The sequence below is a fragment of the Rhincodon typus genome, chromosome 9 (genome assembly GCF_021869965.1).
Source record: "Rhincodon typus isolate 14 chromosome 9, sRhiTyp1.1, whole genome shotgun sequence".
NCBI lineage: Eukaryota > Metazoa > Chordata > Chondrichthyes > Orectolobiformes > Rhincodontidae > Rhincodon > Rhincodon typus.
Window position 1 is genome coordinate 57,457,288 of NC_063340.1, and position 15,972 is coordinate 57,473,259.

Below are 15,972 nucleotides of genomic sequence, written 5' to 3' on the forward strand. Positions count from 1 at the left end.
GGACCCAAAACTGTGATTTCTTTCCACAGATACTGCTAAACCTGCTGAGCTTTTCCAGAAATTTCTGTTTTTGTTTCTGATCAACTAGTCTTGTCCTGCTGGCTTTGCACTACATTAATTTGCAGAGGTAAACTCAAACACAATCCCGCTGCACTACAGCCATCTTCATGGCAATGTGACACATATGGCCTGTTCCCAGGTAGAAATTGAAATAAACTATCTTTCAGTTCCAAAGCTTTCTTTAATTCCAAAAAGCCACATAAGTAACATATCCTTTACAGGAAAAACTGCAGACATTATTTATCTAGTCTTTAGCTAAGTAAGCCCACTTCCATTTATAACTCTCACCCTTTAACTTTGAATTTATCCAATAAGCCTTTGAATTGTAAATACCTTAGGTTGGTGTGGTTTTCTGGCCTCTAAGTGTTTATCAGAGTTTGTCCCACTTAACTTGTTAAAATTTAATTCTCAAACTAAACAGCCATAAGAACATAAAAAATAAGAGCAAGAGTAGACCACTGAGTCTAATTTAACTAATTTACTGGAATTCTTTGAGGACATTATGAACGCAATGGAATGGGAAACCAGTGGATGTGGTGTATCTGGATTTCCAGAAGGCATTCGACAAGGTGCCTCCTCACAAAAGGCTGCTGCATTAGATAAAGGTGCACAGTGTTACGGGTAATCTAACAGCATGGATAGAAGACTGGTTAGTTAATAGAAAGCAAACAGTGAGGATAAACAAGTGTTCTTTTCTGGTTGGCTAGCAGTGTGCCTCAGGGATCAGTGTTTTGGGACCACAATTGTTTACAATTTACATAGATGATTTAGAATTGGGGACCAAGTGTAGCCTGTCAAAGTTCACAGATGATACTGAGTCATAGAGCAAAGTGTGCAGACGACATTCAAAGTTAAGGTTAAGTCAGTGGGCAAGGGTCTGGTAGATGGAGTACAACGTTGGTAAATGTGAGGTCTTCCATTTTGGTAGGAATAACAGCAAAATGGGCTATTATTTAAATGGAGAAAATTGTAGCATGTTGTTGTGCAGAGGGGCCTGAGTGTCCTTGTGCATGAATCACAAAATGTTGGTTTGCAAGTGCAGCAGCTAATTAAGAAGGTAAATGGAATACTGTCCTTCATTGCTAAAGGGATGGAGTTTAAAAATAGGGAGGTTATTTTGCAGCTGTATAGGGTGCTGGTGAGGCCACACCTAGAGTACTCTGTACAGTTTTGGTCTCCTTACATGAGAAAGGATATACTGGCACTGGAGGGGGTGCTGAGGAGGTTCACTAGGTTGATTCCAGAATTGATAGAGGAGAGCCTGAATAGATTGAGTCTATACTCATTGAAATCTAAAATTAGGGGAGATCTTATAGAAACATATAAAATAATGAAGGGAATAGATGAGCTAGAAGCAGGGACATTCTTTCCACTGGTGTGTGAAACTAGAACTAGGGGACATAGCCCCAAAATAAGGGGGAACAGATTTAGGACTGAGTTGAGGAGGAACTTCTTCACTCAAAGGGTTGTGAATCTGTGGAATTCCCTGCCCAGTGAAGCAGTTGAAGCTACCTTGTTGGATGATTGTAAGTCAAAGGTAGATAGGCTTTTGAACAGTAAAGGAATTAAGAGTAATGGTAAGTGGGCGGGTAAGTGGGGCTGAATGCACGGAAAGATCAGCCATGATCCTATTGAATGGCGTAGCAGGTTTGACGGGCCAGATGGCCTACTCCTGCTCCTATTTCTTATGTTCTTATGTCCCTCAAGCCTGCACTGCCATTCAGTAAGATCATGGCTGAACTGACTTTAGCCTTAACTCCACTGTCCTGTCTAGTCCCAATAATAAAAGCTAAATTAAGCAGATGCTGGAGATATGAAATAAAAACAGAGAATGCTGGAGAAATTCAGCAGGCCTATCAGCATCTGTAGAAAAAGGACTTAACATTTTGGGTCCATTGACTCTTCTTTGGAATAATTCTGAAGAAGAGTTTTGGACTGAGAATATTAACTGTTTTTCTGTCTACAGATGCTGTCAAACTTTCAGAACTTTCCAGCATTCTCTGTTTTTTACCCTCAACTCTCTTGTAAATCAAAATCTGTCTGACCCAGCTGTAACTACATCCAATAACCCTGCCTTCTCTCTTCACTGAGAAAGTGAATTCCAAACACTTGTGACCTTCTGAAAAATTTCTCATCTCCAACTGAAATGGGAGACCCCTTAGTTCCAGATTCCCCCATGAGAGGAAATATCCTCTCAGCATCTAGCCTGTCAAGCCCCCTCAGAATCATACATTTCAAAGAGATTGCCTTTCATTCTTCAGGAAAGATTGTATCAATGTTTTCAGATACAACATTGGAGAAAACATATGAACATTAGACATAGGTAATACCATATCATGATAGAATTTTGTGGGAAAACTAATTTCTCATGGACATAGCTAACAGATTTTCCATGCTGTTGACAGTAGTCAGTTGTGACAATTAAGCTTTAAGCTCTCAGGATTTGCAACAATTAAACATTGTGGCCAACTAAAACTACAGCTGAGTAACAGAGCTCTAAAGCTCCTATTGTTTTAAAAAACAATGCACTCGCCCACATACTGGGAGCAACACCAGAGATTCACAAGCATCTTTTTAAACGCTACACAAAATGGTCCCGTGGGGCCAGTTACTTCAGTTGGCTGGATGGTTGATGCACAATGGAGATTGATGCCAACAGGGTGGGTTCAATTCCCATACCAACTAAGGTTACTGTGGTAATCTTCTCAAACCACCTTCAGTCATCTCTCTCTAATGATGGTGCAGCCCATTGATGTGGCAAGACAATGACAACCTCACATGAAATAGTGCTGAATTGGAGGCTTTTGTTTTTAATATTGGGCATTTAAAACTACTTTGGGGGCATAAATAAGGTGCACGACAAGGGTCCTTTTCCCTACTGTGGGGGTGCTCAAACTAGGAGGCATATTTTTAAGGTGATAGGAGAAAAATTTTAAGAGGACATGAGGGGCATTTTTTTTACACCGAGCATGGCTCATGTGTGGAATGAACTGCTGAACTGCCAGACAATGTGCTGGATACAGGTACAGTTACAACATTTAAAAGACATTTGGATAAGTTCATGAACAGGAAAGGTTTGGAAGCAAATGGGCCAAGCACAAGCAGGTGGGACTTGTTTAGTTGGAAACATGGTCAGTGTAGACTGGTTGGATCGAAGGGTTTGTTTCCATGCTGTATGGCTCTATGACTCAATGTTTGGTAATGCCAAGGCAATTTATAACTCAGTGAGAATCCCAGTTCTGAAGACGGGTCACTGGACCTGAACTCAGCTTTCTCTCCACAGATGCTGCCTGACCTGCTGGATTTCAATGCATTTTCTTGAGTTTATTCAAGCAAGATTCGTGCAAGATGCACAGTACTGTTTATGTCTATATTAAATCCGAAAAGAGAATGGCGATAAATTGCCCTTCATTCATACTATTCCGAAGCTACGTTCTCATTCCGTTTAGTTAAACGGAATCTAAGTACCCAAACTGCAGTCAGCCTCACGGCGACCGTAACAATCCTGCCCATTGTTATTACCTCGAATATTTAAAGCAGTTGCTGGCGCTTTGTTTTCTCTCTGTTCTCCGGTACCCGTTGCCAAGTAACCTAAAAAAAACACACGCACAAGAAAAATTCGATGATCAGACATCTTCTTTGGAAATTAGATGAAAGATGACGAGCTCTAAAGACAGACTGGCAATTATGCACGGCACTGAATATTACACAATAAAGGACACGCCTGTTCATACTGACACACACAAAAACGTTGCAAAATGACAAGCAGTCAGAAAATGTGATAAATCCTCATCCAGTGACTGGTCCACCTACTATTGTTGTTCCCAATCGCCTGTAATTTGGACTGGGAGCGTATTTTGATGAATTAAATGAAACAGCTACTGACCAAGCCCAGTATAACCAGTCAACGTGGTCAATGGGAAAGGCACTTGGCCCCACGGGGAGCTTCGTGTTTTATTTCCGAGCTAGAAATCCTCGGGCACCTGTGGGTTTGCTGGAGACTTGTTTCTGGAAGCAACAGTCCTGGAAGAGGATGAGCCCGATGATGTTCACCGCCAGCCCAAGGGCTCCGACGATCAGCACCAGCTCCACGTCGTCGATCCTCTGCGGCCTGATGAGGCGGATGATGGCCTCGGCCAAGATGGTGAAGGTGAGGGCGGCCAGGAAGACGGCGTTGGCCAGCGCGCCCACTACCTCGGCCCTGGCGAAGCCGTACGTGTTCCGGGGGTGCCTCCGGATCTTGCCGAGGCTGGCCGCCACCAGGCCGATCACCAGCGAGATGAGGTCGGACAGCATGTTGAAGGAGTCGGACACCAGCGCCAGGGAGTTGCCCAAGTGCCCGACCACCAGCTCGACCACGAAGAAGCCAGCGGTGATCACCAACATGAAGATGAGGCGGCCGTTCCTGCACTTGGATCTGCCCATTGCCGGTGACTGGAAGGTAGGCGGTCACCACTACCACACACAGACACAGAGACGGACACACACACAGACGGAGACATAGACAGAGACAGACAGATGTGGCGTCTCTCCAAAACAAACATCACCCCTGTACGGCAAGTCAAGTGTCACCGGTTATTGATTGTGTTTGTAGGAGGGTGTTGCCTTACATCTGCAGCCTACCCCCTCATCCAATGGATCAACAAATGTCTCCCTTCGTTAAAACGGTGCTGAGTAAGGTGCAAATCTTATTTCAAGCGCCACGCCTCGAGACCGGAATTGAGGCAAATCTTTTGGGTATTGTTTTTTGTTTGTATTCGACTGGTTATGGCTGTATTTCATCCCTAAACTTCCAATTACTGTGAGAAATCCCAATCTAGACTCGAAACGTTAGCTTGCTTTCTATCCACGGATGCTGCCTGACCCGCTGTAATGTCCAACATTTTCTGTTTTCAATACAGATTTCCAGCATCTGCAGTAATTTGCTCCCAACCTTTATATCTGTGCTCTTAGAGATGCTGTCAGTGGAATAACGTTGATTTTTTTTTTACTTATCAAAACGGTCAGTATAATGTGCTAACTGCTAGAGCTAACGTTGATGTATCAATTAAATGATACAACGAAACATTGATACAATGATGAAAAGTATGAGCAGCACACGTTCAGCAGGTCCGCTTACATCCTCGGAAAGTGAAACGGAGTTCATGCGGACGGGGTAATGTTCGAGCAAGTTGGAGGCAGCTCTAGAGGCTAGGCGACCAACAACAAGGCAGACCAAAACCATCAAGCTAGTGAGCTGACTTGTCCCTTTCCCTGAGAGAGCGCTTTCATAGGACCAGGCTGCTGTTAATGTAGGCAGACACCTTAGTGAAGGCAGGAAGTCAATTGAACTCGTCAAGAATGGGAAAGAAGCATCACAGTGCTTCTTAACCAGGAGACTAGGGTTCAAGTGTCATTTGCTCCAGAGGTGTGTAAAAACACCTCTGAGCAGCTTGGTTAGAAAATACATAACGCTTTTCAATCCCGATCAGGCATCTTTTGAGGGAGAGAAGTCGTCCAAGACTAGTATTTTAAACCTAAGAGTAAGAGCAATTATGTGGGCATGAAGTCTGGCAATTAGGTTAAACGATGTGTCAGTAGGGATATAGCGGCAGACATTTAAGGGAATATTTCAGAATACGTGGAACAGACACATTCCAACGAGGAAGAAAATTCCAAGGGATATACAGTTAACTAAAAAAACAAGTTTAAAATATAGCATCAAACATAAAGATAAAACATCTAGTTACACAAAGGGAAGCGGCAAATGAATTAAATACACATGATGCACTGGTCTTTACAATAGGGGACACAAGTAACGTCCCCCAAAAAAGCAATAAATCAGGAAATGGAATGGAGATAGAGCCTCAATGCAATATTGGAAGTGATACTCCACAAATTGTTGGAGCTATGGACTGACAAAACCCTGAATGATGATGGCTTTCATCCTGGAATCTTCAAAGAAGGACCAGTGCATGGTAGATGCATGGTATTAAATTTTCAAAATTCTGTTGATTTGGGGGATTAAATTGAAAAAAAGCAAAAGTAACTGATTTATTCCAAAAGGGAGAGACAGAAAGCAAGAAACTACAAGCCAGTTGTACTTAACATCAATCATAGGAAAGATGTTAGAATCTATTATCATGGATAATATTTTTTAATTATAGACAACATTTTAAAAACATTAAGGTAATCAGGCAGAGTTAACATGATTTTGTGAAAGGGATAACATGTTGAGGCATAACACCATTTGTAAGATCTTTTGACCTTCCTGATTATAAAGTTTGTGTCAGGATGCTGTCTTCACTTCACCTGACGAAGGGGCAGCACTCTAAAAGTTTGTGATTTCAAATAAACCTAGTGGACTATAGCCTGGTGTCATGTGACTTTTGACCATGTTATACTAATTTATTGGAGTTCTTTGAATAAATAACATGTACTGTGGATATAGACATGAATGTGGATGATGAAGTGATAATGGAATGTTATTACTTGAACAGTCAATTTTGGAGTTACTTGAAACCCTTTTGTTCAGTTTGCTGTTTACAGCGGTTGGCTGGCCACACTCAAAGTGAGAGAATTCTGTTTTCTTTGTCCTGTTTTCTTCTGAACTGGCTTGCTGGATAGCAGGCTTCCACCAAAGAAAGAACACCTTTTTACCTGGGTACAGGGGAGTGACTGGTGGGTGGTTCTTCAACAGTGACCTTCACAGCAAATTAGTACTTGAACCCACATGAATGTCAGTTCACTAACACACACACACACACAAAACAGGGTGAACAATTTATATATAATATTTCTGGAAGAGCACAAGTCGTACCTTTCTGCTGAGAGGGGCAAGATAGTCAACCCCCTTATTATTCCCCCCCCCAACCCCGTTACATCTCTCTCTCTCTCTCTCTCATCTTTTCCTGACACTTAACAGGTGTGAGATTCCTTAGGCCCCTCACAGGACTTTGTCAGACACCACTGAATTTTGATTTGCAGTGTTTTATTAACAGTTCCCTCTTTAAGAAAATATACATACTTCTGCACTTAAAAGTTAAAAATGTCCATAGAACTTTGAAGTTCTGATCATCATCATCATACTCAGAAGGTGACAAATGTTTGGAATTCTTTCTCCCAGAGTACTGCAGAAACCTAGATATTAATTTCGAAGACTGACAAATTTCTTTTACAAATGACACCAAGGGGTATGGGGATAGAGCAGGAATATGGCATTGAGGAGGATGATCAGCTATTATTAAGAATGGTGGACCAGGCTCAAATAGCTTACCCCTGCTCCTAACTCATTTGTTATTAAAACACATTACAGCTGAGGAAGTACTTTCTGAAATGTAGTATCAGGACAATGTGTTATCAGAATTATTAATTTTGAGTATAATCGATTTGACCTTTTTGAAAGAGCACTTGACAAAGGACTCTAGTTCCAACAGGGAAGAATGCTGCATCTGCAAAGAACACAAGTTGCTTGACTGAGCCAAAATCTACTATACTCTTAGAAAAAGATCACAAGGCTCAGTTGATGAGTGCAATAATCAACTGGACCCGAACACAGACAGTCTCTATCTTTGGCAGTCCATCAAGGTTGAGGATAAGTTTCTTCCACTTCGATGTTGTGGGTCCTCGGGTAACTAGATAGTCCAATACCAGATCCCCACACCCTGCCATTGGTGGGTCAGATAGCATTTGCTGAAACTGGTGGGTGAGATGCTTGGCTTTTCACACACCCCTTCTATTGTTTGTACTTAGCCTCCAGCTGGGCTTGTCAGTGATGCCCAAGACAGTTGTCAACTTTGTGGCTGCTTCTTTTCCAGGTTGGGCAGTCTTGGTGTATTTTTTCAAAAAGGCTTTGAGGAAAATTTTGAAATGTTTTTTCTGTCCTCCTGTAAACTGTTTACCATGACAAAGCTCACAATAGTCCTGTATCAAGTATGGGGATGACATGGCCCATTCAACCCCAGTGTGACCATAAACACTTGTCTCAAAACTGGGGTTGTTTGCCTCAGTGAGGACACTGATATTGGAGTCAGACTGTTTCAGAACAAGTGCTAAAGTCATACCAGACATGAAACATTAAGAAACAAAAATACTGCTGATGCTGGAATCCAAGGTAGGCAAACAGGAGGCTGGAAGAACACAGCAAGTCAGGAGCATCTGGAGGAAAGGAGAAGTCAACATTTCGGGTATTATCTTTCCTCAGTCCTGAAGAAGGGTAATACCCAAAACATTGACTTCTCCTTTCCTCCAGATGCTGCCTGGCTTGCTGTGTTCTTCGAGGCTCCTGTTTGAAACATTAACTCTGTTTTTCTTTCTCCAGAGATGCTGCCAGACCTGCTGAGTTTCGCCAGTATTCTTTGTTTGTTTTAAATTAAGAGTCTTCCGTTTAAGATAGAAAGTAAAAGAAATTTTTCCTCTCAGAGAATCAATAGTTTATCGAAAACTGCTCTCCGTAGTGCAGTGGAAGTAGGGTCATTGAATGTGCTTAAGGCCAAATTAAATATATGCTTTACTGACAAGGGAGTCAAAAGGGTATGGGGACAGACAGGAAAGTAAAGGCTACAGTCAGATTATCAATGATCTTATCAAATGGCAGAGCAGGCTCAAGGGACTGAAGGACCTGCTCTCACTGTTGGTACTTCTGGCCAAGTTAGATCCCAGCGTGAAATCTGGCATGATAGATCATATGTTTTACTTTCATTGACATCAGTGTCAATCACTGAAATATAGTCACACGAGCTGCAGAGTTTCTTTAACAACAGAAGTTTATTACACAAAAAACTAAGCTGTAAATTTAGAACACTGTCAGAAAGTTCTTAAAAAACACAGCAAAACAAAGGTTCAACCAGCTTTCCAACACTATCTGTTGCAGAGACTCAAGTCTGGAAAAATTACCCCTTGACATTAAATCTTTTTAAAGTTGAATGATCTGATTCTCCCCAAATTATTTTCGATGAACTGTGGAGTCCTCTTCCATGAATACTCTCAAATCAGAGATCTTAAATTATTCCCAGCCTTTAATTACTTGCAGATTTCCAAACCAAGAGTGTTTGGTTGGATTTTTCAGAGACTAAAAACTTCTCTGTTGGGCCAACGTATTCTCCAAGGAGAGAAAACTAAATTACTTCTGACTGCAGTGAGGTCTCCTCCGAACTGCTCCTAAAACCTACCAGTCCTTCCAGTTTTCGAAAATAAAGTCAATCTTTGATTATTCTAAACTACAAACAAGCTAAACAATCATTATCTGTCAAAGGCCACCACAGGATAAGCAAATTTTCATTAATGTGACGGAGGTCTGCACCCATTTGCTTTCTGAGCAATACTGGATTAGGTCACATTTTACTGAAGAACTCTCTGACCTTGTTTAGTTGCAAGGAATTACAGTAACAGCCAATTTAGAATTTTCAATCAGGTTTGCAGAATGGCGCACCCTACATGTACTGGAAACTACATATATTAATATACAGGGCCCTGCTTTTCTAAAAAAAAAAACCATTGCCCTAATGTGTTATGTCAATCATTAATAACTACGGTATTCTCCAATCCATAATTTTCTTGTACAGTGTTAATGTTGTTGCCCCGCTTTATTGCTATTTTCGCAAATTGCCCTGAAGAGTATAAAATGAAAAGTTTCAACAGGATGTGCCTCCCTTCAGCGACAGAACATATTTTATACCAACAAGGTAATTTAATGGTAGCCACTTATTTCAGCCTGTCTTAAAGGAGTGAAATTATAGAATAGTTTAGTAATTTATTGTCACTTATATTTTTACAAAAAATACAGTGAAAAGTGTTTAAGTCGCCATACTCCGGCAGCTATAACAGAAATCATACATAAAAAATGTAAAAATTAAGACAAAGTCTGTCTTCAAGGTAAAAACAGGATCTACATTCTCCGCCACCGCAGAAAGCCAACATCAAAGCCACCGAATCCAGGGCCGTTGGAATCTTGGGCCAGACCCACCACAATACTAGGACACAGCCACAATGCCAATGAGTGTAGCATGCTGCCTTCACTGCTGCAATCGCCTCCGAAACATCCTCCTTCTACCAGCTGGCCAACTCTGAAACCGTCACGTTGCTGCCAACTCCAGAACTCGGGCCCACAAGCCGCCTGAGGCTGCTACCATCAATAGTCTCCCTCTGGACGATGCTCTTCACCAGCCGATCACCAGAAGGTAAAAGTAGAAGCAAAAATTTAAAGAAAAACAAATAAATGCGGGGAAACCCAGAACTCGCCACCCCCGTCTTGTAAATTATTCTAAAACAGTATTAAAAATGTTGCTTTTATTTTATGGATTAAAAGAACATCTAATTTTATTCTGTATACTTTCCGGAAGATGCTTTAAAATGCACAGAGTTCATGACCGAATTCCGAACTAGGAAATACCCAGAAGTATACTGCTACACGAGCCAGTGACTGATTCATTGTCGATTGTTGGAAAACACCCATCTAGTTCACTAAAGTCCTTTGGGGGAGGTAGCTGCCGTCCTTACCCAGTCTGGCCTACATGTGACTCCAGACCAACAGCAATGTGGTTGACTCTTAACTACCCTCTGGGCAATTAAGAATGGTCAACAAATGCTGGTCTTGCCAGTAACACTAACATCCAGTAAATTAATATAAAGTCCTCACAACAGTCCCGCTATACAAGGGATTGATCTGGTGAACCTCCAGTGCATTCCCCTCTGCTGATAAACTATACACAGTACTCAAGGTGAGACATCACCAAGGGTTTATGCAATTGTAGCAAGACATGTTACTCCTGTAACAAACAGAGAATGCTGCAGAAACTCAGCCAGTCTGGCAACATAGTTTAATCAGACTCAAAATGTTAACTCTTTTTTCACAGATGGTGCCAGACCTGCTGAGTTTTTCCAGCATTCCGTTAAAGATTTCCAGCGACTGCAGTATTCTACCTTCATTTGAATGTTTTCACCCATACTCAAATTCCCTTGAATTCAAAGCCAATATACCACTTCCCTTGCTAAATGCTTGCTGCACCTCCATGCTAACTTTAAGCAACTTATGGATGAGGACACCTCATCCCTTTGGGCACTCATACTCCCCAACTTTTCATCATTTTAGAAATATTCTGCCTTTTGGTTTTTTTTTCCCATCAAAGTGAATATCTCCAGATCTATTCAAATTTCATCTGTTGTGTTCTAGTCCATTCACTTCACCTGTCTGTGCCTTCTTGAAACCCTATATGCTCCTCATGACATGTATTTCCACACAGTATGGTGTGTCATCAGCAAATTTGGAAGTATTACAGCTAGTCCCCATATCCAAACCATTTATATTGATTGTGAACTGTTGTAGACAAAGCACTGACCCTTGTGGTACTTGACATCCAGTAACACCACCAACGATGTGTCTCCCACTGTCAACATCCTAGCAGTTACTATTGACGAGAAGCTGAATTGGATTAGCCACATAAATACAGTGGTTACCAGAGCAGGTTAGAGGCTAGGAAATATGCCTTTTTAAAAACTTGCTGACTGAAAGCTTGTCCGCCATCTCTAATGGTACAAGTCAGCAATATGATGGAATACTCTCTACATGTTTGGTTGGATGCTGCTCCATAACTCAAGAAACCCCATACCATTCAGGACAAGCAAGCTGCTTGATTAGCACCTATCCACAGCCTTCATAATTCACTCCCATCTCCAATGATGCACAGCAGCAGTGTGTACCATTTACCAATTATTGCACTTCAATAACTCACCCATCTTGGAATTCCCTTCCTAACAGAACCATGTACTTTCCTGCATCCCAAGGACTGCAGTGGCTCAAGCAGACATCTCACCGCAACTTTCTCAAGGACACTTAGGGATGGGCAATAAATGTTAGCTGAGTCAGCAAGGTACGTCTCATGAAAGAGTTTTTTTAAAAAAAGTGAGGTTAACAATAAATATGGTGAATAACATCAAAAATATTGAATACAAAGTACTCCAGATGGCATTACAATCACTGAAACACTCAACAGATCCAGCAACGGCAATGGTGAGAGAAATGGCATTAAATTCTTAGGTTGATAAAACATCTTAAATCTGAGCCGTTAACAGTTTCTCTTGCTACAATTGCTGCCAGACGTTTTGGGTATTTCCAGCATTTCAGTTTTAGTTAGAGTTTCAGCATTGCTGTATAATACTGAAGCATATCTTACCCTCAATTACATTTGCATCACCTTGAAATAAAGGCCAATATTTTATTCGCTCTTGGACCTTTCTATCAACCTGTAGTGATGTGTACTTCTACCCCATTATGCACCACTTTTCTAACATATGACCTGAGAAATATTCCAATTCCTTTATGGATTCATAGCTTATGACTTTGCCACATTGAACTCCATTTGTCAGTTTTTCCTATTTATTTAATTATTCAGTATCCTTTGTAACCATATGCACTACATACTATGCCTCCCAGATTAGCATCATATGCAATTTTTTTATTTACAACTCCCTAGTTCTTCATTCATGAAAAATTTAGGCCAACACCAAAATTATTGGTGTAATGGACAGTGAACAAGGTTCTCAGAGTACAAAGGGACTTTTGATCAGATGGGCCAATGGGCTGAGTGGCAGAAGGAGTTCCATTTAGATAAACGAAGGCAAATCAGGATCGGACTTACACACAATAGTAGGGTCCTGCAGAGTGTTACCAAACAAAGAGACCTTGGGGTGCAGGTTCATTGTTCCTTTAAAGTAGCGTCACAGGTAGACAACATTGTGAAGGTGATAGGAACACTTGCCTTCAGCGCATTGAATATAGGAGTTGGAATGTCACGTATCGGCTGTACAAGACATTGGGTAAGTCATTTTTGGAATACTGTGTTCAATTCTGGTCTCCCTGTTATAGGAAGGATGCTATTAAACATGAAAGGGTTAAAAAAGATTTACAAGGATTTTGCTGGGATTGGTGGGTTTGAGCTATAGGGAAAGGCAGAACTGACTGAGATTTCTTTTCCTGGAGCGTCAAAGGTTGAGGGGATAGAGGTTTATAAAATCATGAGGGGAATGGATGAGGTGATTAGCCAAGGTCTTTTTTCCAGGGTAAGAGAATCCAAAACTAGAGGGCACAGATTTAAGCTGAGAGGGGACAAGATATAAGAAGGGACCTAGAGGTGCAACTTTTTCCACACAGAGTGGCGTGTGTATGGAATGAGCTGCCAGAGCAAGTGGTAGGGGCTAGTACAATTACAGCATTTAAAAGGCATCTTGATGGGTACATGAATAGAAAGGATTTAAAGGGATACGGGCCAAATGCTGGCAAATGGGTCTAGATTAACTTAGGATACATGGTCGGCATTTACAAGTTTAACTGAAAGGTCTGTTTCTATACTGTACAACTCTATGACTCCATTGCACAGCTCTCTGTAAAACACAATTGGAAGCAAATAACCGATCAGAATATGTATCCATTAATCTCTCTCCTACCTCCCAGTCAATTTCCAATCCATGTTGCAATGTTGCCTCTGTTTTAGTTTGCTTTTCAGGGCAAGTTATACAGAATTGAGTTAGCAGAGATACCAGTTAGATTGCTCTTTTAAAATGCTGAAATTTTGTTTATTTTATTATACAATTAATTCAAACAACTGAGTCTAGACTAAGTTGTTGTAGCCAAGTATGTGGATTCATTGCAAAATTTCTACAAGAAATGATCATTTTCTGTAAACGAGAGTCAAGCCAGTGTTTTATAGGAACATTACAACTAAGTGGCACAAGGAGCTTGCGGGCACATGAACTCTACTTGGTAGTTCTCAATCACTATCATCTAGAAGGAAAAGGGCAGTAGATATATAGGATCACCATGTGCAAATTCCCCTCCAAAACACTCACCATCCTGACTTGGAAATATATCGCCATTCCCTCAACGCAACTAGGCCAATATTCCAGAAGATTCACCCTAATGGCATTGTGGGTCTACCTGTACTAAATGGACTGCAACAGTTCAAGGCAGCAGCTCACCACCATCTTCTGAAGGGCACCTAGCGACTGACACCAGCCAGCAACACCCACGACCTACAAAAGCATTTAAAAGTGACGACACAACTACCTTCCCTACAAAAGGATAGTTGGTTGAGCCAGACCTCAGGCAATCAGAAAAGTAAGGGGAAAGAGGGGAGAATCTCAATGTTGCAAGTCTTCCTCTGCCCATCTAAATTCAGTCCAAAGCTGCTGACTCTCTCACCCACCACACAGACCTTGCCAACAGAATGGTCACTGCTACCAAACGCCTCTTTGCTCTGTTTCTGGATTTTCAGTCACTGGTTCTCCCAGACATGCGGAACATCAGCAACTGACATCACCTCACCCATTTTTGCATTTGTGATAATCACTCTGGTGAGACAGATCAAATTACAGAAATACAAGCAAAATACTGCTGATATTGGGAATCTGAAACAAAAAGCTGGAGAAACTTCGGAGGTCTGGCAGCGTCTGTTTTTCTCTGCACAGAGAAAATGTTTTGAGTCAGTATGGCTGTCCTTCGGAACCTGCTGAGTTTCTCCAGCCTTCACTGTGCTTGTTTCAATGCATGGGAAAGTGGGTTGGTAGAGATAATGATAGAGTTAGTCATTACACTGTTTAAACAACACACAAAGAGAAATATATTCATTAAAGGTTTATTTCTATTGAGTAAGATATCTGGAACCTATTTGTAAGCCATAGCCCTAGGAGTTTTGTTTTAATTGATGATACAGTTTATTTTCATAACTAGATAAAAATACACAAAAAAGGTGAAAGTAACTATAATTTTTCATCTTATAAAAACAGGTAAGGTCAAAGACATGATATTTTTTTCACACTTGGTTTCCTAATTAGTAGCTGCGGCCAAAAAGTACATAGTGTTGGGCAGGCTCCTTGCCACTGATGCATATGGCTCCAGGTGGTAGTTCACGAAGAGGTTTGAAAGGAATGCAGAGACTCTTGGCTCCCATAGATGGTGCACCAGGCTCAATATCCTGATCCCTGCAGCATGAAATGTACAAAAACAAATGAAACACTAAATCAAACCTTCACCCCCACCCCACACCTTCATTATCCTAAACAGGTGAAAAATAGCAGAAGAGGACCTTGCAGATTCAAAAAGCTAAACCAAAAAGAAAAGGAATTTAGACAGCATCGTTCAATAAAGTCATTGCTGAAGTATATTTATTAATTTAAGATAAAGAAACAGGGCAAGCAATTTGAACACAGCAATGTTTCACAAACAGCAATGCGATAACGACCAGATAATCTGTTTTATGGTCATAATGGTTGAGAGATAAATATTGATTAGGTCACTGGGAGAAATCACTTGCTCTTTTCAAATATTGCTATGAAATTTGTTACTCAACCAAAGAGGGCAGACAGGGCAATGACATGTAGTTGTTTTGAATATTGTTTGAACAATATTCTGCTCAAGCTACCTCATGTTTCAGCTAATAGTTAAATTGAAGTGAAAACATAAGCAAATGCTTTAAAAGAGACGTCCATAAATTAATTCAAGGTGAGCTTTCCTCTGCACTCGTCAGACATGATTCAAATACTGGGATGGCAGCAATGAATAAAGAACTGAGATTACAACTCTGGCATTTATTATTACCTTGTTGTTGTTTTCTTGATCCAATCTTCACATTCTATGTTACCACAAAAAGGAATCTGCACAATCTGAAATGAGTGAGACAACAATATAAAATTCTAAACTTAGAACCAGCAGTTATATTTCTGTGGGAAATGTAGTGCTGGAGGACAGAATCATGTGCTGCTAACCAGCACAGTACAAGATTTGCCCTGCGCATAATGCTTCTAATCACTACGACACGTGGACTTCTCTCTCCTCCACTCTCCCCACCACCAACTACCCCAACCATTTCCCATGTCACCCATACATTTCAGTAATTAATAATTTAATGCTAATTGGTAGGAACTTTGTTCAACACGTCAGAA

The 15,972-nt window shown here is 41.0% G+C and overlaps 2 protein-coding genes across 2 annotated transcripts in view; both read right to left on the reverse strand.

The window, feature by feature from the left end:
• The window catches only part of LOC109918382 (zinc transporter 10), a 29,001-nt gene extending 24,410 nt beyond the window's left edge, over positions 1-4,591 (reverse strand). Inside the window, exons 1-2 of the mRNA XM_048600742.1 lie at positions 4,044-4,591; positions 3,583-3,651 (exon numbers count right to left, since the gene is read on the reverse strand). Coding sequence (XP_048456699.1) covers positions 3,583-3,651; positions 4,044-4,485 — 511 coding nt within the window. The 5' untranslated portion in view covers positions 4,486-4,591. The remainder of the gene's footprint in view (positions 1-3,582; positions 3,652-4,043) is intronic.
• Positions 4,592-9,776: 5,185 nt separating this feature from the next.
• Positions 9,777-15,972, reverse strand: part of eprs1 (glutamyl-prolyl-tRNA synthetase 1) — a 49,477-nt gene continuing 43,281 nt past the window's right edge. Inside the window, exons 24-25 of the mRNA XM_048600740.1 lie at positions 15,629-15,693; positions 9,777-15,012 (exon numbers count right to left, since the gene is read on the reverse strand). Coding sequence (XP_048456697.1) covers positions 14,862-15,012; positions 15,629-15,693 — 216 coding nt within the window. The 3' untranslated portion in view covers positions 9,777-14,861. The remainder of the gene's footprint in view (positions 15,013-15,628; positions 15,694-15,972) is intronic.